At 37.5% G+C, this 26,653-nt stretch overlaps 1 protein-coding gene across 1 annotated transcript in view; it reads right to left on the bottom strand.

Annotated features, from left to right (window-relative positions):
• The window catches only part of HMCN1 (hemicentin 1), a 562,350-nt gene that overhangs the window by 140,476 nt on the left and 395,221 nt on the right, over positions 1–26,653 (bottom strand). Inside the window, exons 46-54 of the mRNA XM_004706670.2 lie at positions 26,255–26,422; positions 22,460–22,573; positions 21,794–21,880; positions 15,334–15,525; positions 12,427–12,600; positions 11,989–12,102; positions 11,098–11,243; positions 5,987–6,137; positions 3,473–3,667 (exon numbers count right to left, since the gene is read on the bottom strand). Of these exons, the coding sequence (XP_004706727.1) occupies positions 3,473–3,667; positions 5,987–6,137; positions 11,098–11,243; positions 11,989–12,102; positions 12,427–12,600; positions 15,334–15,525; positions 21,794–21,880; positions 22,460–22,573; positions 26,255–26,422 (1,341 nt within the window). The remainder of the gene's footprint in view (positions 1–3,472; positions 3,668–5,986; positions 6,138–11,097; positions 11,244–11,988; positions 12,103–12,426; positions 12,601–15,333; positions 15,526–21,793; positions 21,881–22,459; positions 22,574–26,254; positions 26,423–26,653) is intronic.

The following is a 26,653-nucleotide window of genomic DNA, read 5'->3' as shown; positions in this document are numbered from 1 at the left end:
ACAATAAAAAACAGGAAGAAAAATAAAAAGAGGAAGCGAGAGAAGACCACCAGCAATATTAAAAAATACACCAGAGAGAGAATTTCTGTCATCGAACTAAGGAGAAACATTTAAGTCTAGAGTAAATTCAGGTTGGGTCAAAAAGAAGGTCAACTGACCAGGTGTCTTATTATACCATAATTCCATCCACCATAATCAAGTTTACAATAATCTGTGTCTGATAGCAAAGCTGTACTCATCGCTGGCTTGTGACCAGAGGGGACCTGACAGAGGCTTAATCTGACTAGATGTCTGCAGGTGGATTTGGGTTCCCACTGCCCTCCATAGCTTTCTACAAATTGGGTGCTCACAATTTAAGCTATTAGTCCTTCATCATATTTGGATTTTATTATTGTCATCTTTGGATCATATGGGCGGGAGTGCTTCTTCCATGGGGACGCTCCTCGCTTAAGTGGTTGCTTGTTGGATACAAACCTTTAAACCCCAGGCACCATTCCATTTGATAGCTGGGGCACCGTCTGCTTTCTTCACCACACTTTGCTGTGGCAATCTCTTCAGTAATCCTCAGTGATCTCTTTATGAAGGTGAGTATCAAGCAGGGCCATCTTATAAAAACTACATGTTCTCGGATTGGGGCTAGAATTAGGTAGAAGCCCAGAATCCCCCACTAAGCAGTGCATTTCTTGCTTTTAAAGATTCTAACATTTAATGTTATACGTCTGAGTGTTCAGGTTTGAGGAAGTAATATCCAGGATTGTAAAACATATAAAGTAAACTCATATATATAATTTTAAAAGGAAAACAGTATTTTACAATATTTATGTTGACCTAAATTTCAAATACAAAGAAAAGCTGCAGTATTTATAAAAAAATCATTTAAGAATATCAATTCCTATATTTTACTTCATTTGCTTGGCCATATCTACCATATCTATCAATCTATTCAGTATGAAATCACTTCTTTTATGAAGTCTTTCTTACTGTTATTTCTCATACATTTCTGAGGTCTTATACATTCCTATTGTCACTTAATTAGTTCAAGCTCTTTTAATGGAAGCATCTAGCTGCTCCCACTGCCAGTAAATTCATTATTTGTTTCTCTCATTTTTTATTAATAAACAATTTTATTGGGGATTTTACAGCTCTTATAATAATCCATACATTGATTGCCGTGACCCCTCCTGTCTGGGATCATGATATTGGGGTGGGAGATGGCATTAAAGAACTAGAGGAATGTTGTATGTTCCGTTGGTGCTATGCTGCACCCTGACTGTCTCATCCATTCCTTGTGACCCTTCTGTGAGGGGATGTCCAATTGTCTACAGATGGGCTTTGGGTCTCCACTCTGACCCCAATCATTTGCATCAATGGTTGTTTGTTTTGGCTTTCCTGATGCCTGATACCTGATCCCGTTGACACCTGGTGATTACATAGGCTGGTGTGCTTCTTCCATGTGGGCTTTGTTGCTTCCCTGCTAGATGGCCAATTGTTTAACTTCAAGCCTTTAAGACTCCAGGTGCTGTATCTTTTAATAGCCAGGCACCATTAGCTTTCTTCACCACATTTGCTTATGCACCCATTTTTGACTTCAGCGATATATCCAGAAGGTAAGCATCACAAAACACCAAGTTATTAGAACGAAGTATTCTTGCGTTGAGGGAGTACTTGCATAGAGACCCAATGCCCATCTGCTACTTTAATGCTTAACATTTAAATATATGTACATAGACCTATAACTCTATCATTATCTATTAATATATTTACATATGTGCATGCCCCTATTTATACCTCTATAAATATCATTTGCCTCCTAGCTCTTTCCTCTATTTGTTTTTACTTTCCTCCTGTCCCACTATCATGTTCGACCTTCATTTGACTCTCAGGACTTTCTCTTGGCTACATTGCACTCGATCAAACCGCATCAGGCACTCTACACCCTCCTTGACATTGATTTTAGATCTTTTTTCCCCCTTGTCCCTGGATTTATTGGCTATCCCCTCCCTTTCTCCCACCTCCTCCTCTCCCATGTCCTCCCGGGGTCCTTGGCCCTGTTGTTTTCTCCTCGGGATGGGTTATCCTGCCTATCTTATATGAGAAAAAGAGAAAGGAAAAAGACAAGGGGGGGGGGTGGGTGAAGCCTATAAGTAGTTCCAGTTCTGTCTGCCGACCCTTCTGAATGTTTTTTAATTGGATCTGGTAAAGTGCCACACCCTGCCCACCAATTCCGAAGTCTATTTTCGGGATTCCCCGGTACTTCATTGCTTTGCTCCCCTTGCTGCTCTGTTGCGCTGCCTTCGTGTTTCACCCCGGTGTTGGTGGGGGCAGAAGCAGGCACTTCTCCATATTTACACACACACACACACACACACACACACACACACACAGAGTCTTGATACCCAGCGCCATTTGAGCGTAAGTTGGAGACCCTTAAATATCCATGAATGTATACTTCATAAGAACAAGGATCTCTTAACCACAGTGTAATGTTCAAAAGCAAGACATTTAAAATCAATACAATCTTATTTTTGAATAACACTAGCACATATACACATTAATCATTGCTTTAATAATATCTTCATGGTTAACTTTTTGCCCAGCATAATATCCAATTCAGAACCACATATTATATTTAGTTGTCATTTCTCTTTATTCTTTAATTTAGAAATTGTCAGTGTATTATTTTAACTAAGTAAAATTTACTTAGTAAAATCCACTAATCTTAAATGTATAGTCTGCTATGTTTTGACAGGTTTAAAACTATTATGTTATCAGTTAACAACTTACACTTAACTTTAGAATTAGTATACAAAAGCTAAAATACCTGAAACTGATATTTTTTACTATTTTTTAGAATGGATGCATTTATAAACCCAAAACAGTAACCATTTGCAAGTGTATTTTACAATTTATCATTAATAATTATAGTGACAAAACTGATTGTTGCATTGAACCATTAGAGAAGTATAGAGACAAAGAAGCCAAAGAACTTTCTTTTGTTTTCTTTTAATTGACCATGTCCTACATACCATGCCAGACTTAGTGCCAAGTGCTTTACATTTATACGCATACTCTTAATGAATCCTGTCAATAACCATCTCAGTTTATGATTTCTACTCTTACTTTAAGAAGAAGCAGCAGATGCTTATGTTGATGACGTAACTGGCTATAGATCATATAGCTGCAAAACATTCAGAATGAATTAAGACTAAGATGGGCCCACCGGTATTGAATCCAGACCGGTGCCCCCAGTGCACCAGTGACTGTAACAAAGTACAGTCATTCCATACTTAATTTCAAAAATTAATGAAGGTGTTCTATTCTGTTACCTAATTATTACAGAGGTACAAATAGCATTGGTCAACCTAAGTGTCAGTTAAGTGACATATCTAAGATCCCCATTATTTGTCTAGTAAACAAAAAGATACATTTTGGACAAATATAAAAATTGTATTCTACACACAGCAATCCTTACCTGGTAAAATTAACACTCTATCGCTTGAGGTCAGAGGCTGTCCATCCTTGTACCACGTCAAGGTAGGAGGAGGTGAGGCATTTGTCTCGCAGTAAAGAGAAATGGGATTATTGATGATCACGTCCTTGGCTTCACCACTCCTGCCCATGTCAAGCATGTTTCCTATTTCCCAGAGTTTTTGGAAACTTGGAGGAACTATAAAGAAAAGACATTAAATCTGGTCACCTGTGAATGCCGGAATCCATCTATTAAACACAGGTCCTAGCTGTATTATTACTAGAGTGATATGTAAATATGATAGGTTGACTATGTGAAAAATATTTTTCAATATATTTTTAAAATATTTTCAAGTGCTTATACATCTACAAAATCTACCTTTGAGTTATTTATCCAGTAGACATGGAAACTAGGGGGGTCAAGCTGGTTGTGGAAGAAAAAGAATTGTGGGACTAGGAGGCTGTGCTTATAGTTTTACCCTTCCTGTGAAAAGGCTGTAATATTAGAAAACAAGTCTACCCTCTTGTTGTAGTTACATAATCTGTTGTCAATTTCAGACTTTAGAGTGAAGGGGTGGAGTTTAGCCTGTCAATCAGGTCACAGCTTGATGACTTCATTTGGAGGCATTAAGGAGATAAAAAGCTCATTGGAGGTGGGACACACACTCACTCCCTGCGAGATATTACTGACACTGAGTCTGATGGAGCTATGCTGATGCAGCCAGAGCCCTTGGAACTGGAGGAGCCACGTGGAGACCCCTGCTAGTGCTGGGATGATTCTATGGCCACTAGATCCACAAGACTTTCCACCCACTGGCCTGTGATCTTCCTGCATGTGGCATCATTGCATGTGTTTCGTGAGTCTGACAAGGACTCTATAGACTGGTATCAGACATATGGGCTAACATTGGACTTATGGACTTGATCTGGACTGGGCTGGCATGTTTCCTCAATATTTAATTGCTCTTTGTATACACATGAGTGTCTATGAATTTGTTTCTCTAGTCAACCTAGACTAACACACATCTTATTACTGTTCTCATTCTTGCCTGCCTAGTTGGCTCCTCCCACAGGGTGAGCCCATACTCAAGGCCATACTATGGATTTGGCAATGGATTCCTAGATATGAAACTAACAGCATGAGCAATAAAAGAAAACTCTAAATAATGCTTGCATCTGAAAGGACACTATGGATAAATTGACAAGACTGGATGGGAGGAAATATTGAAAATCATATATCAATATATGCCTATATTGTATAAGCACAACATATAAGGACTCACAATTCAAGAATAAAAAACTAAACAACCTAATTAAAATATTGAGAATGGGCTTGAATAGACATTTATCCAAAGAAAATATCCAAATGGCCAATAAGCCCAAAAAAGCATGTTCAACATTATTAGTTATTAGGGAAATAAAAATCAAAACCACAATGAGCTACTTCTTCAACCCATGAACAAGGAGAGGACGACTACTAAAAAGAGAGAGGAGAAAAACCAAAACTGTTTTCAAGGGTGTGAGAAATTTGCATTCACATATATTAGGAGCAGGATGTAAGAGGGTACAGCCACTGTCAAAAAAAAAATTGACGGCCCTCAGAAGGGGGGAAAGAATCGTGGATTAGTCACATACTCCCCCTCCAACCCCCAAAGTGAAAACCAAGACTCAAACAGACGGTGTACACCGCTTTTCATTACAGCATTATTCACAACAGCTCAAAGGCGGGGGCAAAACAACTATCACCAACAAATAAAGAGATAGTAGATGGTACAGAACGACAGTGGATTCTTTTTCAGCTATCAAATGAAATGAAGTTCTGATATATGCTAAATTTTGGATGAATCATGAAAATATTATGCTAAGTGAAATAAAAGACACCAGAGGACAAATATTGTGATTCCACTTATAGGAAATATCTGAACTAAGCAAATTCATAGAGACAGTAGTTTAAAAATCATCCGGGCTGTGGGAAGGTGAAAGGAGAATTGTTGCTCAGTAGGTGCAGACTTTCTATTTGGGGTACATTTAGACAAATATAAACAGTGACAGTAGCACAGCATTACACATGTAATTAATGCCAGTATAATGAACATTTAAAAAGGATTAAAATGTTATTTTATGCTATGCGTATCTTGCTATAATAAAATTTTAAAATTTAAAAGTTAAATGTTAACTGAAAAACAGTTGCCTGCCATCCCTGCTTAATCCTTTGGAACTAATCTTCATGATACTTTGTTACAGAAAAGCTAATGCATCCCAGAAGCGTGTCTTTGTGAAATTAAGTACACCACTGAAAATATCAAGAGAGAACCTATGAAAATGATAAAAAATGCTAAGGATGCTCTTCTTCATTGCTAATTTGAGTTGAAATTTCCAGTAAAGAATTTATATTATTCTCACCAGAGAGTAAAAAAACAAAGGAAAAGCTACTTAAAATAAGCTGCATTCAATCTTTTTCCATTGCTTTGACAGAACTTTTGATTTCAATGATTAATAATAAACATATTAGTATTACCTTGTATATTCACATCAAAATCCAGTTCATCTTCACCTGCAATGTTAGACGCTACACAAGTATATCGTCCAGTGTCTGACATCTGTGCCTCCTTTATTTGAAGGGTGTGTCCATTTGCGGCAATATTAACATGGTCATCCGATGTAAGGGGCTGTGAGTCAATCATAAAATGTCAGGACTTGCTAACAAACCAACTAAAAGACCATGAAGCTAATATTTTTATGACTAGCAAAAAGCATGGCAATAAAATTTTATGTCAAATAGTCAAGACAATAATTCAATAAACTTATGTTGTTCAACACATTTTTTTGAGCAATCACATTTTTTTTTACTGCAAATTGTATTGGGTCGTGTTTACATTTGTTTCAGGTATTTGTGGTGGTATATTTATACATTTTCTATGACAGGAATATGCTATTAGGAACACTATGCATTCAACTACGTAGAAAAAAGTGTTTTCAGTTGTTCACGTGTTGAATTAAAAAGTATATATCTTTTAAGATGATTTCTTAGAAAATGCAAGACATTTTTATGAACTATTTAGCCTCTTACCCCTCATAGTCTCCACTTATTCCCTCATTACTTCGAAGAAAGTCCTTCATAATCACCCCTATTTAAGACCTCCGCCCTTTCTCCCTGGCCCTTTACTGAACTCTCCTGGAAACCCCAACTGAGCCGAGTTAGAGTCCTCCGCCCATTCTACTCAGCTCTGGTTTACTCAGGGCCAGTCTTCCAGCACTGACTCCTTGCTCATTGAAATTTTCATCAATTATTTTTTTCCACTGGATTACATATAAAGTGATATAATTTTCCCCATTTGAGACAAAACAAACCAGAAAAAACTCTCTTGACTGCAACCTACCCTCCAGTTACCAGCCCTATATATTTTTTGGATTTGCTTTCACAGTCAAATGAATTTCATAAACTGGCCTTCGCCAGTTTCTTTCCTCTAGCTTTTCTGGAATTTGTAACAACCACGATTTCCTCTTGTCTATTTGTGCCAAATGTCTTGGTCAACTTGGATCTATTAGTGGAATTTGACACATTCTTACATTTGTCTCCACTGTGAAATACACTTGTCCTCCAAGTCCATCCAGCCACGATGCCCCATAAACCCTGCCGCTGCACGTAGCAGTAGTCCAGGGTTTCATGCTGACACCGTGGTCTGACCCTCCATCACTTTATCAGATCCGTTTTATAGGCATCTCTTAATTACACACAAAATGCCTCCGGAAGTTTGCCCTTGCTATTCTCTGTCTTAGGATATTTTGTGCTTGCTTCTTACAATTCCATCAAGTGTTTGGTAAAGTATTAGCTTCCCTCATTAACCAGCACTCCCTGTCCTTGTCTCTGGTAGCATTTTCAGCATAACATTTAACCCATCTGACACATGACATATTTTACTGGTTTGTTGGTTAAATTTTTGTCTCTCCCAATCAGAATTCAAAATCTATATGTGTAAAATTTTTCCATGTTTCTTTCATGGCTGTATCCCTAATAGTTAAAACAGTTCCTGACAAATAACAGGTGCTTAATAAATAGCTTGGGGTGGACTGGATCATTTTTACTATTATATCAATTTTAAAAAGGCAGCATAATTTAAATTTTCTGGACCAAAATAAGCAGTTCAGAGCATGAATAAATAAAACTCAAAGATTCTATCAAAGTTTTTATGACCAATGCTGTCAGTAACTTAGTTCGTTAAAAGATAAAATTTTACTGTTTTCAGTGAAAGTTCACGTAGTGGATTAGCTTTCCATTGCTTTCCATTTAACAGTATCTATACAGCTTGCTCTGTGATACTGGTTACATTTTTTCCTTCCCAATAGAAAGTATAAAATAATTTTTAAAAAGGACAAATTAAGAATGGGTTAAAAAGGAAAACAAATGATATGATGTTACATTGTAACCTAATTATACCTGCAATAATTCACTTTCTGATGCACTCTGTGGGCAGGGTGCTTTCTGAATCCTTGGTCAATGGCCCCAGGGGATTCAATGGAGGGCTATTCCCTGTGGAGTCTCTGCAAAGGGATTTTGGGAGTTCACTGACTTTCATAGCCTTCTGCAAACCAGGTACTTAGAATTGATGTGCTAATACACTTCCCTTCTCTTATCTTGGATATTATTTACAATTCTTGGATCACACAAGCTGATGTGCTTCTTTTGTGTGGGCTTACCTGTCATTTCACTTAAATGACTACTTGTTTTAAGAGCTCTGATGCAAATTTTTTTCTGATAGCTGATAGCTGATCACCATGCTTTGCTAAAGCACACTTATCTTCAGTGATCCCTTCATGAAAATAAGTCTTCAGTGGGGCTGCATAATAATAGCTGATTGTTCTTAGGTTAGCCCTTACCATTGAGTGTGAGCTCAAAACCCATCTTTACATCTGAGGTTTATATATATTCATGTTTCACCTTAGTGGCAACATAATAAGCTTTTAGAGGGACACTTTAAAGTGCCCTCCATGGAGACTTTACTAATTCTAACAATAGTATTGTTAAACGAGCCATTGGTAGAGAATTTAGAATATTGTTACGATAGTGCCAATACAGGTATATAGGAAATGTTTTAAGACTAAATTTCCTGGGTTTTTCTATTATACACTGTAAAAACGTAAGTGACTGAATCCTGCTTAAGAACACAATGGGGCTTAGACATAGGGTACAAAATTCAGTAACACTCATTCAGAGAATTATGTCTGCAGAGCTAAGACATGTCTTAGGAAACTAAGAAAATATGAAAATAGCAAATATATGGTAGTCTCAGTTTGCTTGTTATTGAGCAACCCAAATGTGCTTGACACAATGGATGGATGTATGGATTGTGATAGGAGTTCTGTGAGCCCCCAATAAAATGATTTAAAAAAATAAATAAAAAAGCAAGAGGTTTGAACTGAAGTCCAACACCTTCCCATTCTAGGACCTTAAGGTTGCAGTCTTCTTCTTCCTCTCTCCCTAGAGAGTTAGAGCTTCATGTCCAAAGGAGTACAGCAGTTCCTTTAATTGCAACTGGTATGTTTAAGGTAGAGTCTGGTTTACTTAGTGGGTATTCTGACTCAGATCTTTCTGGATCACTTACATAATGTGCTGTAAGCTGAGCGGATGCAGTCTACAATGCCCAGGTAACCTGTAGTATGGGGCCTGGGTCTCAATGAGCCGAAAGGAAGGTTGGTTAAACATGCATGACTAGCCATGTATTACAGGGCAGAGTCTCACCCTTGGGGGGCATAAAGGCAAAATATTTTTTTCCCAATGGCACAAGCCTTTCTTTCCCTATCAATACTCTTTGGGATCGACATGTCCTCCCCTACTCCTGGTCATGGATCTCCACCAGAGTGTATCGCACACCAGTGTAGGAGTGTCCACCCCACAGAGATGGCCATCGGGCATTGCCATAGTGCTCCTCTCCTCCTCCCTCCTAAAGAGGAGCTCTTCCCACTTCTCTGCTGGAGAAGTGGACTTCATGAGGTACAAATAAGTGAGTTCAGCAATTAATGGATGGGTTATAAGCATCAGACAACCATACCACTCCATTGCTTAAGAAGCTGAATTGAGCTACTGCTTGACCTAAGAATCTGTCAATAATTTTGTTTTTGTTAAGTGGTTTTGTTTGGTTAAGTTACTTATCCACAGAGTGAAAGAACAGAAGGTTTATGGAAAGCAAACAAAAAATAGTACTTCCTGGTACACATTCTAGAGGGCCAACTGAAATCTTTTAAAAACTAAGCATTTTAGCTATAGCATTTTTATTGAATCAATTCCAGCATTTGATTTGGAAACTGTAATTGAACTATCTATTATAACAACCACCATCAAACAACAAAAAAACAGCTGCTTCAATTTCAGTCTTTATCCAGTCTTTATGTGTGTTTGTATTGCATAGAGCAACTACAAGGGACAAACAAGCTTAGAAAAATCAATCGATAAAATAATAATATGATTTGAAATGAGAAAGAAATTGTTTCCAAATAAATGCGTGTAGAAGTGATATTGTATTATGAAGCATGCCTACAGATAACAAAGAAACTGTAAACAGGACACGCTGGGATTCCATAGATTCCTTTGGCAATGGCTTCCAGATGAAACCTGCTTATTTTATTAGATTTCCCCCCCTAGCTGCCAGTATTGCAAAATCCACCTGGAATCTGAAGAATATAAAATTATATCTCCTTTACATCTTAAATCATGACTCAGATTTGAAATTCTACAACTGGAATTTAACTGACCATTTGGTTGATTATGTTTAAAGCAGGACAAACACCTGCTTAGCTATTTCACATCTTGACAGTGCTAACAGCAGCTTAAAAAAATCTATTTTTGTCTAAAACCACTAACACATATGTCTCTAAAGCATGCATGCACGAAAATCAGTTGAATGAGAAATAAGGGTTTGTGGTCTGAAAGTCAGACCATCATGTGAAGGATGTGACTTTAAATAAAGTTTCTTACTTCTCCCAGTTAATTATAATGGGATTCTTTTTCTTTAGTTTCCCTTCAACTCACAATATGAAAAATGTTATCTTGTGACATAAAAATGTGACAGATGTTTAGAGAACTTTCTGAATAAATTTATTAATTCACATACCATACATGTGCCTTAACACATACCATCCCTATCATTATAATCTGGTCTAGCACTCATTTTGCTCAATATTTATTCACTTGTCTTATAGCACAGGACCAAACCAAGGCTTCCTAGCTTCTCCACTGGGACCATAGCTAGATTGTCATTAAAAAGAAACAAAAAACGTAAGATAACAGCAAACAAACTCACTGCCCTTGAGTTGATTCCAACTCATAGAAACTGTATAAAGTGTTTTCAAGACTGTAAATCTTTTTTTTTTTTTTTAAACATTTTATCTTACAGGAGCAGCAGCCTCATCTTTCTCCCACCGAGAAGCTGATGTGTTTGAACCACTGACCTTGAGGTTAATAGTCCATTGCTAATCTACTTACCCATGAACACAGCATCACAGACAACTGCCAATATACACAAAAGAGTCTTGTCAACTTGTAATACCAAGTGTGTCTTCTTTGTTGTTTCTGTTTTAATTGGTCATATGAAGCTTTAAGAAATTACCAGCAAATGAAAAAATGTGGCTGACCTGTCCATCCTTGTACCAGCTGAGGGAGGCAGAAGGAATGGCATAGGCTTCACATTCCAATGTCAGGGTGTTGTTGACTTTGATCTTCACTTCTTTAGGCGAAAGGCCTGGCCCCAAGAGGTCACCTCTATTGATTATGGGTGGAACTGCATAAAAATTCATGCATGAAGGTTAAACATTGGCTCTTTCAATTAAGTGGAACACCATGGAAATCACACTTAGAATCAAGATAATAAGGAAATAATAGAGGTATTTCCTATGCCCCCCTTTGATAAAGGAAAATAATACTATCAATGAGGTGCTGGTCCTTCACTGAGCTGTTATATGTTTTCCATGTCCAAATATATCATTAGCATTTCCCATAAAGTGTATTCTACTGTTTATAAAAGATAATGAGTCAGAGTTAAAAAATCAATCAGGGAGAGTCTTACCTTTATTGGGGGTTAGGAAGAGGTGGGATCCTGAAATTTAGGACCTATTAACCATTATACTGGTTTTACCTTTGTTTTTAGGTGACGGAACTGCGCATGGTAGCTGATAACTCACCTTGAGACTAATGTCTAGATCATATGCATTTAAACACCCTTTCCTTCGTGAAGAAATCGCAATTCAGCCCACAGGGTAATAGGAAGGGAAAATTAAGAAAGTGCCAATCACAAATTATTCAACAAGAAGTTAATGAGATAGCTAAGTGGTCTTCTCACATCTTTAAGTAATTGAGGTCATGGGCACAGTGTTTAATTCAACTTGAAACCTTAATGAAGTACGCTGCATAAACAACAACCTTTAATGATGGGAATAAATAATTGAAAACCCACAATCAAAAGCAGGAGTGAACAAATAGGACACTTGATCAAGATACGACCACCGAGTGTATGTTTCCGAACTTACTGTAGACCTTCACTTCATAGTGCTTCATCATTTCCCCAGCTTCATTGGTGGCTACGCAAGAATACCGCCCAGCATCGTCCTCCTGCGCGTTCAGGATCTGCAGAGTCCGGCCACCTGGGAAACCAGGGACTGTCATAGCATCTCTGAAGTTCACGGTGGCAGCAGCAAAGTCGCCAGTTTTAGTTCTTGTTAATAACATATGAACAGTCATATAAACATCCATTTAAAAAAGGTAACTCATGGGCCGTTTTATGGATGTAGTAATGTAAGTTTATCTACCTTCGATTACAAGATATACAAGGAACTAAAAAAACCAATCAAATAACATGACAATGCAAGCAGCATTGGTACATTTATAGAAAAAATGCCAATGATTTGGTGTTTCTATAATAATAAATGAAGAAAGTGCATCTTAAAGAATCTGAAGTGAGTTAATACCTGGGAGAATCCTAATATTTCGGTTAGATTCTAAAGGTGCTCCGTCTTTAAACCAAGTGATGGTAGCCGGAGGGTATGAATAAGCTTCACAGACCAAAGAAGTGGGGTTGTTAAGAATAACAGTGACGTCTTCAGGGCTTCCTACACGATCCACCCCAGCAATTGTAGGAGATACTATAGGATATTAAAAAGTAATCGAAGAAAAATAATTAGAATTCATTGTGCAATTCTAAATATTGCTTGTACCTTTTTGCAATTTCATTCCCTCACAGGCACAGAACACAAATTATTTTTGTTCTTATTCTACATAAAAACAGTATGATCCCTTATAAAAGCTCACAAGGTAATGAAGGGTATAGACACATAAAAAAAGAATTCCAACACATTGTGGTAAAGTTAGCCATAGGAGTGTTCACTCAGGGAACTTGGCATAGGGCATTCAATTATACTGCAGATTAGGGCTCACAGGGAGCATTCAAAGTGAACCTTAGTAGATTAGCGGTGGTTAGCAGGAGAGAGATGGGAAACTAGGAAGAAGAAGGAGGGTAATTGGGCAGAAGAGAGGTGAACAGAGGCTTAATGAAGGATGGACTTGGAAATGGTGCTAATTAGAAGTAGATACATTTGTTGGACGAGAGAGAGAGAGAGAGAGAGAGAGAGAGAGAGAGAGAGAGAGAGACGCCTAACACCGCAGGAAGCACAATAAGAGTCATTTCAGAAATAGTTCGGAAATCAGTTGTCAGGATTTGATGACAGCGTCCGAAGAGTAAGAATAAGGGAGGCAGAGAGACGGACCATCATCTCCCTGTTTTGGATTTCTTTATTTCCTGGAAAACCTAGTAAAACTGCAGTGAATCAAGAGAAATAGATAATATCAGAAGATTTGCTCATTTAGAAGGAGAAGTTAGTTTGATCAGTTCTAAATATCTTAAAATTTAAGTGCCCATGAGAATTTCCATTAGAATGATACGTCTAAGAAGCAATTGTATATTGGACTCCGGACATTAGGAGAAAGATATGGGTGCAAATATAGATTTAAAAAGTCACGTCTATAGAAAATTACAATTAATCTCCTAAGAATGACAGCAATTACTTGAAGAAATTCTATGAAGCACCATAAACAGCAAAAAATAACAAAATAAGAGATGGAGAGTTTTAAGAGCAGGATCAACTAAAATTCCCAAAAGGCAAAAGAAAAAGAGCGATACAAGAATAACCAGAAAAAGAGCTCAGGCAAGGATGAAATGACCAGTAGTGTCAAATATAGGGTGGTCCTTGTCAGAGCAGAGTCAGAGATAATGTAAGCTACCTTGCAGGTAGGCCGGAAGTGGCTTTACTACATGATGAGGGAAATGGTAAAAGGTGAGGCTGCAGGCGGAGGGTGGGAGTGACTACACCCCAAAGCAGGTAAAAGGCATATAGGATCAAGAGCATAGCGACAAGCAAGAACTGCGAATACGTCGAGTAGCTCATCCTTTGGAAGAAGAAAGAGCAAAGGCATTCCATTTATGGCTGGGTAGAGTGGAAGTTATAAAAGCTCACACTTGAATATCGTTAACTTTTTGAAACTGATAGAGAAAAACAGTTATTCAGAATCCTGTCTTCAACAAACAATGGTGAATTGTAAGACAATAGGGAAGTCACCATGAGGGTAGTGGAGGTTGTAGTCGTGGGGATAAAGAATGAGTGCTCTCAACTGGAGAGACTCCTCTGGGAACTGATGTCTCTAGAGTTGAATTTCAATAACAAAAAGTAGATTAGGGGAGGGGGTTAAAACAGGATTTCAAAAAGCACAGGGAACAGGATTTGGAGATGCCTCTGGTATTGAGAATCAGAGGTGGAAGCAATGACGTATGAGGATATCTAAAACTCTAGGAGAAAAAATGCGTCTCCATAGAGGAAGAGAGGGATAAATCAGGGCTAGACACTTGCCTTTTCTATATTGACTATATATCACAGGCATGGTTGGACCAAACTGTCTCATTAATCCCCTGCATATTCAGTACATTCAGCAGTCTGTGTTAGGGGCTAGCACTTAATCTTATAAGAGACAAATAGGGATTCTGGATTTAAGGAATTTATAGCATTGCCTAACTATACAAGGGGGCTTCAAAAAGCTCATAGAAATTTTTCATTGTCTTTTAATTCCATTTTTTGCATGAATGTTTTGAAGCCCCTTCATTCTGTTCACTTGGCACTTTACACATTATTCAGTATCACGATTTAATTTCATACATATATTTAGTTAGACCATAAACAACCCAATATGCTCTGTATGGAAAGAGTCTGTAGAACTAGCTGCATATTTCTGCACAGTCTAACCAGTAGCTAAACACACACACACAAAACAGAGCAGTCAAACAGTTGATTTTAATATAAATGAAAAATATTTTCAGAGTGGCAAATAATTTTCATTTTGATAGGGCATTTTAAATTTAAAAATAAAAACTATAATTAAGAATCTATCTTAACTGTAATCATAATGTGGATTTTACAGAAACTGAATGCACATTGCAATATATTTAGTTATTTCATCATTCATTTCACAATGGCTAATTATACAGAAGCTACAAATAAGAGCAGTACATCCACTCCAAGGAAAGATTCAAAGTCCCAGGATGACCTTAACTCATGTCTGTTTTTCCTTGATTAGTAGTCCTTTGTTCTTTTACTGCTGCTGGTTTCATATCTGTATGTGCTCTTAGCATAGTCATACCAAGTATTCCATGTGAAATTAATACATGAGTAAATTAATTAATAAATCAATCAATCAGCAAGTGTACATATAATTAATGAAATGCACTAGTAGACACACTACATACACAGAAAAAAAAAACCCAAAGAAACACAAAACCGATCTATATTCTATGTGATTTGTCAAAAGTTTGAGGCAAAGACTATACCTACCGAACACATTCAGACTGAAACTTTTGCTCTTGTCCCCAGCTGTGTTAGATGCCAAACACGTGTATCGCCCTGTATGGAACACTTGGGCATTGATTACTTGGAGAAATCGGCCCCCAGACATAATGTGATGACTCTCATCTTCTTGTAGGAGCTGTCCTTCTTTGTGCCATGTTATTTCTGGTACTGGATTCCCTGGAGGAGAAATACTTTCTGAGAATTGGCTAATAATCACTTCTAAAATTGAGGAATAATGAAAGAGGATAGTCCCACTCCTTTGTGTTTTTCAAATATCCCACATCTTAAGCCATGCAGTAACGGGCACTTAAAAATAAATTTGTAAGTATAGCCTATTTTATAAAAATTGTGATTATGCTACAATTTTTGAAGTATGCATATATTACTAATGACTCTGAAATGTGGATTTTTTCATCACTGAATTAAAATAATTCTAAATTACATTTTCTGCCTAACTAAATTTAACCATATCTCGGACTATTGTAATTAAGCATTTTTCTAGCAAAGGTCTTTTTTTTTTAATGGGAAGGGAATGATGTCAACAAAATGGTAGCAAGCAGCTCCGAACTCCAGTCTGCTCACACAAACAACAAAACACGCAGAAACTGGCAAAACACATCCTTGAATATCACTAATGTCTATGGAAAATAATCAAAAGTTCACTCAGTCAAAAGAATGATCAATTTGTAAAAAGAAAGGAAGGCAAGAGGTGAAGCATTTTCACTTGTTCTTGCTCCACCCCCTACCCCATCCCCCTTGGCAAGAGTTTTGAAGACTGCAGCCTGTGTTCCAGTGTGGTGCCCTGGCACTGGCTCCAGTGTCAAATGTAGAGCACATTTGCAAATTATTTTCTGTTTGATCTCACTTGTCTGGAGGCTACAAGAAGGAATAAAGGAAGGCACTTGCCTTTGTTTCACCTAACTCAGAATTCGCTCCAGGCTGAAATGTGATGAATCCTTAATGCTCAAAACGTACATAAAGGAAATGAAATTCCCAGAGCCACCTTGGACAAAAGAATATTGCTATATAATTGAAGTGCTAAAATTAGTAAGGGAAGTAGGCATGGTGTTTGGGAAATGAGGGTATCCCAAAGTGATACCGCTTTACAGTGATACATTTAGGAAGCCATGCTCACCTTAAGAAACCAAAGCATGTCCAGAGACCCAAGAGGACTCTGAGCCTTGACCTCCGGCTGATTGCACGGCTCAGGGAAAGGAGAACATGAATACTAAGTCAGAACTGTAAATGGTGTAGCTAAGTGTTCAAAAGCTTTCCCAACAGTGTGGGGCTTTTTTCTTACCATTATTATTTTTGTAGCTCTTAGTGTTCATGAAAATCTCAGTCAAAACCTTGGCTGAACACAACCTAAAGTCTCTGTTGAGACTTCAGTGGCCATAATGAAGGAGGACTCACACTTCCTAATTTAAGAAGGCACCATAAAGCTACAGTAAAATTGTGTGGTTCTTGCATAAGCACAGAAATATAAGTAAATGGAATAGAATCCAGAGTCCAGAAATATATATCTATGTCAGCAGATTTTCAACAAGAAGGCCAAGAATACTCAATGGTAGAAAAAACAATCTTTTCAACAAATTATGTTCAAACAATGGGATATGGCCATGGAAAAAATAAATATTAACTTGAAATGTAACAATAAATTAAATATAGGAGCTAAAGTTTAGAATGGTTAGATGAAAACCTAGATGTAAACCTTTGCAACCTTGGTTTTGGCGATGTAATGTTAGAAGTAGCACCGTATGCATGAGCAGCAATGAAAAGAGATACTTTAGATTTCACCAAACTCAAGACATCAAGATAATTTGCAAACTGGGAGAAAATATTTGCAAGTTACATATCTAATAATGGTATAGTATTCAGAGTAGATAATCAACTCCTACTACTGAACAATAAAAAGACAGATAATCCAATTTAAAATTGTTAAAAAGCTTGAATAGGTATTTCCTCCATGAACCTACACAATTAGCCAAAAAATACTAAAAATGCTCAACATCATTAACGTCAGGTGAATGCAAATGAAGAATACAATGAGGTTCTACTTTATATGCACCAGGATTATTGAAATCAAAGGAAAATCACTAGTGTCTATAATGTGAAGAAATTTGTATCTTTGTGATTTGCTGCTAGAAATGCACATGGTTTAGCAGATGGGTAAAATAAGTTGTCAGTTTCTCAGAAAGTTTGAATATAGAATTTCCATATGACCCTGAAATTCTACGCTTAAATATATACCCCAAATACTTGAACATATGTACTCAAAGTACACATGCAAACATGTGTTCAGAAGCCGTTTTCACAACCAAAATGGCATAAATCGCATAAATATCCATCAATTATTATAGCCCTCCAGAGGGCACCGACCCCTACACAGCAATCCTAAATACAAGAGAAGATCAAGTCTGGTCTTGCTTCATCTTCCTAGGTGCTATGTTTCAATACTCTTTGCCAATACATCAGTTCTTCTCAGAGCCTCCTTGTTCATTGTCCAGATTTCAGAATTAGTATGAAATGATACCACGGATTGAGTCAGGTTCACATTAGTTCTCAGGGTGGCTGTCTTTGCTCTTGAGTTGAAAGAGCTTTCGTGCAGCAGATTTGCCCCATGCAATACATCACCTGATCTCTTGATTGTTACTTCCATGAGTCTTGATTGTGGATCCAAGTGAAATGAAATCCTTGACAATTTCAGCCTTTTCTTTGTTTTTAATGTGGTTGTTTATTGAGTATGTCTGACTTTTATAGCCTGGATTATAGTGCATACTGAAGCTTGTCGTCTCTGATCTTCATCAGTGCTCCAAGTCCTCTTTGCTTTTGCAAGCACGGTTGTGCTATCTTGCATATCTTTTATTCCTGAGGCCACATTATTTTTCATATAGTCCAGATTCTTTGATAATTTGCTCAACATTGAAATTAAATAAATACTGTGAAAAGATAAAATCCCTAGCACACATCCTGAATTTGAACCATGCGGCATCCTTGGTTCAGTTTCAATAATTTCCTCTTGGTCTTCATACCAGTTCTGCAAGAATATAATTCAGTATTCTGGAATTTTCATTTCTATCAATGTTGTACAGAGTTTACTATAATCTGCACGGTTGAAAGACTCTCTATAGTCAATAAAACAGAAGTTAATATGGTTCTGGTAGTCTCTGCTTTTAGGCAAGATATATCTGACTTTAAATGATATCTCTCATTCTACATCTTCTATCTGGTTTTATTTAATTTCTGACAGTTTCCAGTTGAACTGCTATAACCATTTTTGAGTTATGGTCAGCAAAATTTTATTTACATGTTATATTAATGTTATTGTACAATAATCTCTGCATTCTACTGGGTCATCTGTCTTTGGAATGGGTAAGAATATGCATCTTTTCTAGTTGGTTGGCCAGTTAGCTATCTTCTGAATTGCTCAGCATAGACCAGTGTTTCCAGCCTGGCATCAGTTCTTTGAAATCCTTCTGTTGGCATTCTGCCCATTGCTGTGCCCTGTGGCACAGGGCTACACATTGAGCTGCTAACATAAACGTCAGTCATCTGAAACCGCTTCTGCTTCAGATGCGACTTGTAACTTCAGAAATTCCCAAGAACAGTTCCACTCTGTACTACAGTGTCACCAAGAGTTAGAATCAACTTGATGGTAGTGAGTTAGAAGTTCTGTTTTTTACTAATTTCTCCAGTGCAGCTTGGAATTCTTCTGTTCAAATGATTCTGATCGCATGCTATCTTTTGAGATGGGTGAATTTTGACAAATTATTTTTGGTATATTGACTCTGTGTATTTCTTCCATTTTTGATGCTCCTTGCATTGCTTATTAGTGTTTAGATTAGGTTTTCTTGAGGCAGTTCTGACTCACAGTGACCCTGTGTACACCAAAAAGAAACACTTCGTGGCCTTCCACCCTCCTGACAACTGTGATGATGCTGGCGTCCACTGTTACAGCTGCTGTGTGAACCCATCTTGTTGATAGATTTCCTCTTTCGTGCTGACCCTCTACCAAGCATCGGGTCCCTTTCCAGGGACAGGGCCTTCTTGATAACCTGTCTAAGGTGCATAATATGGAGGCTGCCATCTTCATTTCGAAGGGACTTTCTTGCTGTACTTCTTCCAAGACAGAGTTCTTTGTTCTTCTGGCAGTCCAAGGTATATTCAATATCACATGATATGGATATTATACATTAAAATAAAATGTACAAAGACCTGCAGTTAGGAAACCAAAAGATATGCTCATGATATGCCAAATTAAAAGAATTGAAGAAAAATTCAAGCCTTGAGTTGAAGTATTGAAGGATTCTATGGGAAAAATATTCTGCTATTGAGAATATTTTGTTTAAATAGAAGTTCTATTTTTTATACTTTTATCTCAAATGTACAAAATCATCTGGTGAGAATATTTTGTCCATAGATGATTTCAATTCTGTAAATGAAAGCTTGAATTGAGTAATGGTTCGCCCAAATGCTAATATGCTTTACATCTTTAGCAGTAATCCAAGTTTAAGAGTGGGTGGAGCCATGGCTCAGTTATGATGCAGACAAATGAAATAAATGCAGTTCTCCTTGGGAGGAATGGAGCTGATACCACGGCAGTCGGGCAAGTAGTACTGGTGGATATCCCACAATGCTAACCTTAGCTAACTTCTTGGTATTTTACGTCAAAGCCGTCCCCCAAGATTTTCACATTTGGGTACGGACTTTTTTTGCCATGTCCAATCTACACCCAGGCCTTTGAAGGCAACCTCTTTCCTATTTGTTTCCATGACATTTTTCATGAGTGGAGCACACACTTTTGCAGCACCACCGGGATGCCTTCTGGGACACCAGTCATGGGAGGCGATGTCCAAAAACAGGAGAATCAGGGGTTGGTCCTTACCAACGATATCACCATTTCCAATATTCTGCAGCAATGACTATGCAATTTGACCAACTACTCCAATCACAGGACTTTGGTTGGCTCAGATATGGTTGGGGACAATTTCAAGACCTGCCCAGTCAGCCTCAGGGAGTGAGGTCACCTCTACTATCTGAGGAGCGACTCAAGGAGTGTACGTGGTGTTGTAGAGAAGTGTCTCATCTAGTCATGATATTTCATAGAATATTCTATATGTTTGAGAAAAAACTGTGAAAAAATAAAACCTGTATTTAGACAATTTAGCAAGTATATCGTTTTAGCTTAAGTAAGAATTTCTAGAATCGACAGGCAGATAGTAGATCATTATTCCCTTTAACAGCCACAATATATTAGCTGAAGGGTGGCAGTTTGAACCAAACCAGAGGCACCTCAGAAGACAAGTCGAATATGCTTCTTCAAGGTCACAACCTTAAAAACCTGTGCAGCAATTTTTACTCAGCATGAAAGAGGTCATTACGAATAGGAATCAATTCAACAACAATCACCACTACCAACAGCATAGAGAAAGATCTCAAACATGTGTTTTAAAGGGGGATTTATGTTAAAAACTGACTTTTAATTGTTCAAAGATTTAATAATTGAAAACCATAAAATCAAACTATGTTAGGAAAAAAGGCTAGGATGATAGGATATCAACACTGGACCTCCTGAAATGAGGATGTGATGCAATGCAGAAGGTGTCTCTACAGAAGCTGCGAATTTCACACTTTTTCTGGAAGAACTATCAATAGGTTAATAGTGTGTGTTATTTGATTTAGGTCTTCCTTTAAAAAAAACTCAAAATTTATTTTCCTTCTGAGTTCAATTTATTGTGAATGTAAAACACGTAAGCAGTGAAATAAAAAACTCCATTTTTTCCTTAAAATTCAAGCTTTCCACAACAGGTTCTTTCTTATTCCTTTAAAACTACATGACCAGATAGAGATTTCAAAATGTCCTTTTAAAATTGGTAATTCTGATATTACAATAAACTGATAAAATGACAAAGATAATGAAATTCATAATAGAATTTCTTTCTAGTCTTATTCCCTTTGTAATATGAAACATGTTAAGAAAAGAAGATAATCTTGTCCCATATTTCCATGTTTCCGCTTTTTTACCTTTTCCGGTGTTTTTTTAAATTTTTTTTTTAGGATTTTGTTTTTTCTTGCATTTCATTTCAAAGAACTAGCCAGATACTTTTGTGCGGATTACCCAGGAAGAAGATTGTAGGACTTGGATGTGCTGGTACTGCCAAGCCCAATCCATGCTGCAATCCCCAAGGCCAAGGCCTTGACTTCACTACTGACTTTACAGGGGAAGAAGTGGCAGAGCTCTCCTGCAAAGATCACGGCCTCAGGAACAGTTAGGGGCAGCTCGGCGCTGTCTGATGGGGTTGCTGTGAGCTGGAATCAGTTAATGAGAATGGGTTTGGTTTTCATTTTATTGCCGTAGCTTGACTTGTCCCAACTAATTAAGGGACACAGTGGAGGCACTGCAGAACCGCTCAGCAGGGACAACAGCAGGAGTGGAGTCTCTTACCTGTCACTTCACAAGTCAGTGTAGTGTTTTGTTTCTCTTTTACCTTCACATCTTCCAGTATATTCTCACCCACAATGCGAGGCGGGACTAAAAAATGTGACAAAAAAACACACAAACAAACACAAAAAACCAGAATCATAAGTCACAACTCCAATAGCGGGGCTCATTTTTTATAGGCAGTCGTATTTATTCTTTCACTAAGCTGCACCCTTGAGGTCAAATCTCCAAATTCTGATTCATCATTTACTTAGTAGAAGAATGCCATAACATTAATAAGACCAAGTCTAATTTTAAGATATGAATTAAACTTGCATGTCATAAATCTAACTATAATAATTTTTGTTAAAGCATAAACTTTCTGTCAAGAGCTCAAATAAGGATATTTATTAGACATTTATTCCCTCCACTATAGATCTAGTTAAGTACTCAAATTATTCTGTGTCTCATAATATTGTTGAACAATAGTGAAATGACATGACATGGCATTTCAGCTCTTTTCATCAGATTGATAGCTTTCAGAACCTTCTAACATTGAATTTTGGCCAAGTGTGAAAGCCCAGGGGCCAAACAACACATTGGTGTGTGAAGAAGCCATAAATACATTTCAGAATGGATTATAATGAGCCAGTTATAATCATTGCTGGACACTGCAAATTACTTAAGTACCTAATACTGAAAGTCCAAAGATTTTTCTTTCTTCGCCAGCTGCATTCCGAACGACACACGTATACTGGCCGGTGTCCTCTGTTCTGGTCTGCATCAATCGTAGAGTTCTACCTCCTGGAGAAGCAAATCACCAGCTGACTCAAACATAATAAGGAAATCTCTACGAGAAGGCCAAGTGATACACAACACAGGTAGAAATTAAACCAATCCATTTCAAAGGTCTCTAAAGTGAATTCATGTCCACTTTTAAGCCAAAATAAAGTGGATTCACTAATTCAAAGAGATTTCTAGTTTAAAGGAGAAACAAGACAACACCCAATTTAAAATAAAGGCAGTGTTGAATGACCACACGCAAGAAATAGTTCCCCAGAGTGTGTGATTTTTGAAAACACCTGAAAGCATAACACAGAGTTGTTGAGAGAAGCCAGGACACATGAGTCTGAATCAGAACACAGAGGTAGAAAGATGTTGAGTATTGGTACCCAACAGTGGTGCCTAAGTAGTGTAGGTTATAGCCAGCTTAGGTGGAATCTTTAATGACACACTTAGGAGTTTAGACTTAATTGAATATACTGAAAGCACGGAAGTGCATAAGCAAAACATGATCAGATTTCTGCTTAGAAAAACAACTGTGGCAGGATGTTTTGGCAAGCACTTTCAGTTTGCAGTTGGACATATGAAGTGGGGATTTTAGACAGAGCACTGGATCTTGATTCGGGTGATCTCAACATGCAAGTAATAAACGAAGGCCGGAAGACTGATGGCTTGTTTTCAATGCAGTTCCCTGGAGTCCGACCATTACTATTTACCTAAACCTTATGGAGCTATCTTCACTGCTTTCATTCTGCTTTGAGTTCATTTTAATTTAGATTCATATGTAACATCTTGTTTGAGCAAATAGTCTTCATCCAAGGAAAGCAGGCAGATGAACGTGCAACCATAATGTGATGAAAGGTGTAGTTGGTGGGAACCTCCATTTAAGGACAAAGAAGCAACAACCGAGCCTTGAGCAAATTCCTCAGAGAACTAAGGCCTGGGCTGAGTGGAGTCCTGGAAACCATTAGAGGAGTAAGTCCAAGAACAAGGCCTTCGATTTTGTAATAATTTCTATCTAGTATAGTTTTACCCTGAATTTGAACTGAATAAAAGTTTAAATCGTACTTAAAGAATTTTTCGTATAAATGTTCACCTGGATCTAGTTTTCTCAGGCATTTACATCTGCTTTCTGGTTTTATAACCACAGCAGGCTGAAATCCACCCCAAATCGACAGAAAGGTCAATTTAGTAGTATCAATGGTTGGGCCTTATTTAGACAAAATTGATTACTTGAATTCATTTTTTTCCCAATTGAATTTACACAAACAAAATTGAATACAAATAACTTAAAACATATTAAAGTATGCGAATTAGGTAATGACTTAAACATTCACTGCTACTTCCGATTCGTATGATTCCAGGGGAGAGATTGAAACAATCCAACTGCTATAAGTCACTGTTGGCTCTACACCCTAACTTAATGAGTCTCATGATCTCTCTTTTTTCTTACTTACCTTAGTGGGGTAGATGGAAGGGAGAATAAAGAGAGGGTTCTCACAGTAAGTTACATATGACATGGAAACATTTCTTGTACCTATTAAGTTTTTGCAGCAGCTATTCTTCTTGGCAGATAACTTCATAACAATAATAGAGCCTTCACCAAAGTAAGGCTTGCAAAGAAAGCTGAGCTTGAGGTCACAAGAGGAACAATCACAACGAGACAGAAGTGTTCAGCCAGCCAAGCAAGGACCAAACAGGTCCCATGCCATTGATTTGATTCTTACTCATGTTCAGATTGTAAAACTGGACTACTCCTCTGGCAGCGCCACAAAGGGAAGTACTTTTCTTGTGTTTACTCAGAAGTTCCCCAGAGGCTAGTCAAGCAAAACAAAACGAAAGGAAATGAAAACATCACTCCTGGAAGTCAATAGGAAGTCAGAGGACCTGCCTTCATATAGCCTTTTAACCTGACAGGAGTCTGGTACAGCTATGGTATTTCATAAGTGTCTCTATTTTTCAATAGTAAGCATTTCAAATAGCAAGGCAGATGTGTACGAGGGTGAATTCAAGGCAAGACGAAACGGCTCCAGTTTGGGGACCCACATTTTAGTCTTTGGCGCTCCTATATATTTCTTATGTAAGCAGAGACTGGAAGTCTTAGGGCGGGAAAACATCACAGAAAGGACAGTGAGGTTTCCCAGATTGTCTACATCAATAACAACACCAAATGTGGGTCAGATTTGTGCTCACCTATGCACAGGCACTGTTTACTGCATTGCTTCATTTTGCCGTTATCCCAACTCTAAGAAGCAAACACTACTAACATTTCCGTGTTACAGATTTAGATACTGAAATTGAGTTAAGTAACTGGCCTGAGGTGATTATAACTAATGAATTATGTTGCTGAGAATGGTATTTTCGATGAATAAGGTATCGGTCTTGCAAAAATTTGTTCATATGACCTCTAAAATAGTTTCTATCCCCAAGGGGAATAAGTGCTGATAATTTTTTCCCTCAACTTTTGCATTGCACCACCAGTAATTATCAATGTATCTTGATCACACATTTATTCAATTTCAGACAACAGAAGTTGATAAAAATCTTAAATTCCTTTATTTTTGGTATTAATGGTTGCTGTATAAATTTGCATAAAAGTTATATTAACTGGTATTCCCTTCATGTATATGGACATTTTCCTATGCTGACAGCATTGTACTTAAAGAGAGATTTTGAAATGTTCTTTAAATTGTAATGTGATACCATTTTTTGGTTCTTTGTTTTTAATTTGTCATTCCTGGCATCGTAAACTATACAATTGTCCAATTAAAATAGGCCAATGCCAGTTCAGTTCAACTCGCCAATGCCTAGGGTACAGATCTTTATGTGTTCCATTTCCTTTCTGACACCATCCAATTTGTCTTGACTCATACCTCCATGTTTCAATTGTCTCACCATTCATTACACCATTTGTTTGTGAACCTCCATGAAGACATTTATTTGTCTTCACCTTGTTAGATTTAATTGAAAAGTTACAACAGGAAGGGGGGTCTGAATTCGAATTCAACATTTTAGGTGTTCTTCTAAATATCTAAGCTGTTGTTTTCTAACCACCAGCTTGGCACACTCATCTCCTTTGTCTTATTGGTAAAAGAAGCCAACTGCTGTTTTGTGTGGCATGCCACAAGGAAACATTCTCCAGGCTTATACTGATCCATCAAAGACATGAAACATATTCATGTTTCCTACATAATGAGATAGGGAATAAGCTGCATGTCCTTCCTACAGTAATTGTAGAAGTCTTAGTTCACAAGAAACTACCACGTCCTAGAATATAAAGATCACTCAGATTAGAGTCATGCATAAATTAGAATACTTGGTTACAGACACATATTACAAGTATGATTCACTCTGCACTCAGGATTCAATTTCAACACATCGTTTTGTTCATCCCTTTTCAAATGGCTTGGTACTCGTTGTAACATGAATGTTCGAATAGTACCATGGTCTAAGCAATAGGCAGTGCCAAAGTTTCCTTTTTACAAGATTCTAGAAATTTTTAGGTTTTTTATGCATTTTCATCTGGTTTTTCAAGTCCATATAAATATGTGTGAATGTAATTATCAGAGTAAGCAACTATATAAAAAAGAAATGTAAGGTAATTAAAAACATAAAGAGAAAAAAATATATAAAGAAAGGAGAAATTAAGTAGAATGCCATAGGAAGCTAATCAGATTACCAGGCTGCTAGAAATTCTAATACCTGAGAGAATTCTCATAGATGTACTTAGGTTGACAGGCCACCCATCTTTAAGCCAGGTAATTGAAGGCAGGGGAATTCCTGAAGCTTCACACGTTAGGGAAATGGAGTTCTTTTCTACCACACTGATATTTTCAGGTGTCCCGTGGTTCCCAATGATGCTTGGAGGGACTGTAAGGCAAAATAAAACAAAAAATAAATGCAAAGACAAGTAGCCAATACATGTTAAAAATCAAATGCATGACAGCTTATTGTTCATAATGAGACTTCCACTTTCAGATCCATAGCATGTTAGCAAAGGAGCCCTGGTGGTCCAGTCAGTGAAATATCGGGCTAACTGTGATTAGCCACTCCCTCCCTGAGGGAAGATGAGGCTGTCTGCTCCCATCAGAATCTACAGTC

This window comes from Echinops telfairi, unplaced genomic scaffold (genome assembly GCF_000313985.2).
Source record: "Echinops telfairi isolate 266 unplaced genomic scaffold, ASM31398v2 ScPeMD7_7424;HRSCAF=8462, whole genome shotgun sequence".
NCBI lineage: Eukaryota > Metazoa > Chordata > Mammalia > Afrosoricida > Tenrecidae > Echinops > Echinops telfairi.
The sequence above is the reverse complement of the archived record's forward strand: the minus strand, read 5'-3'. Positions and strand labels throughout refer to the sequence as shown.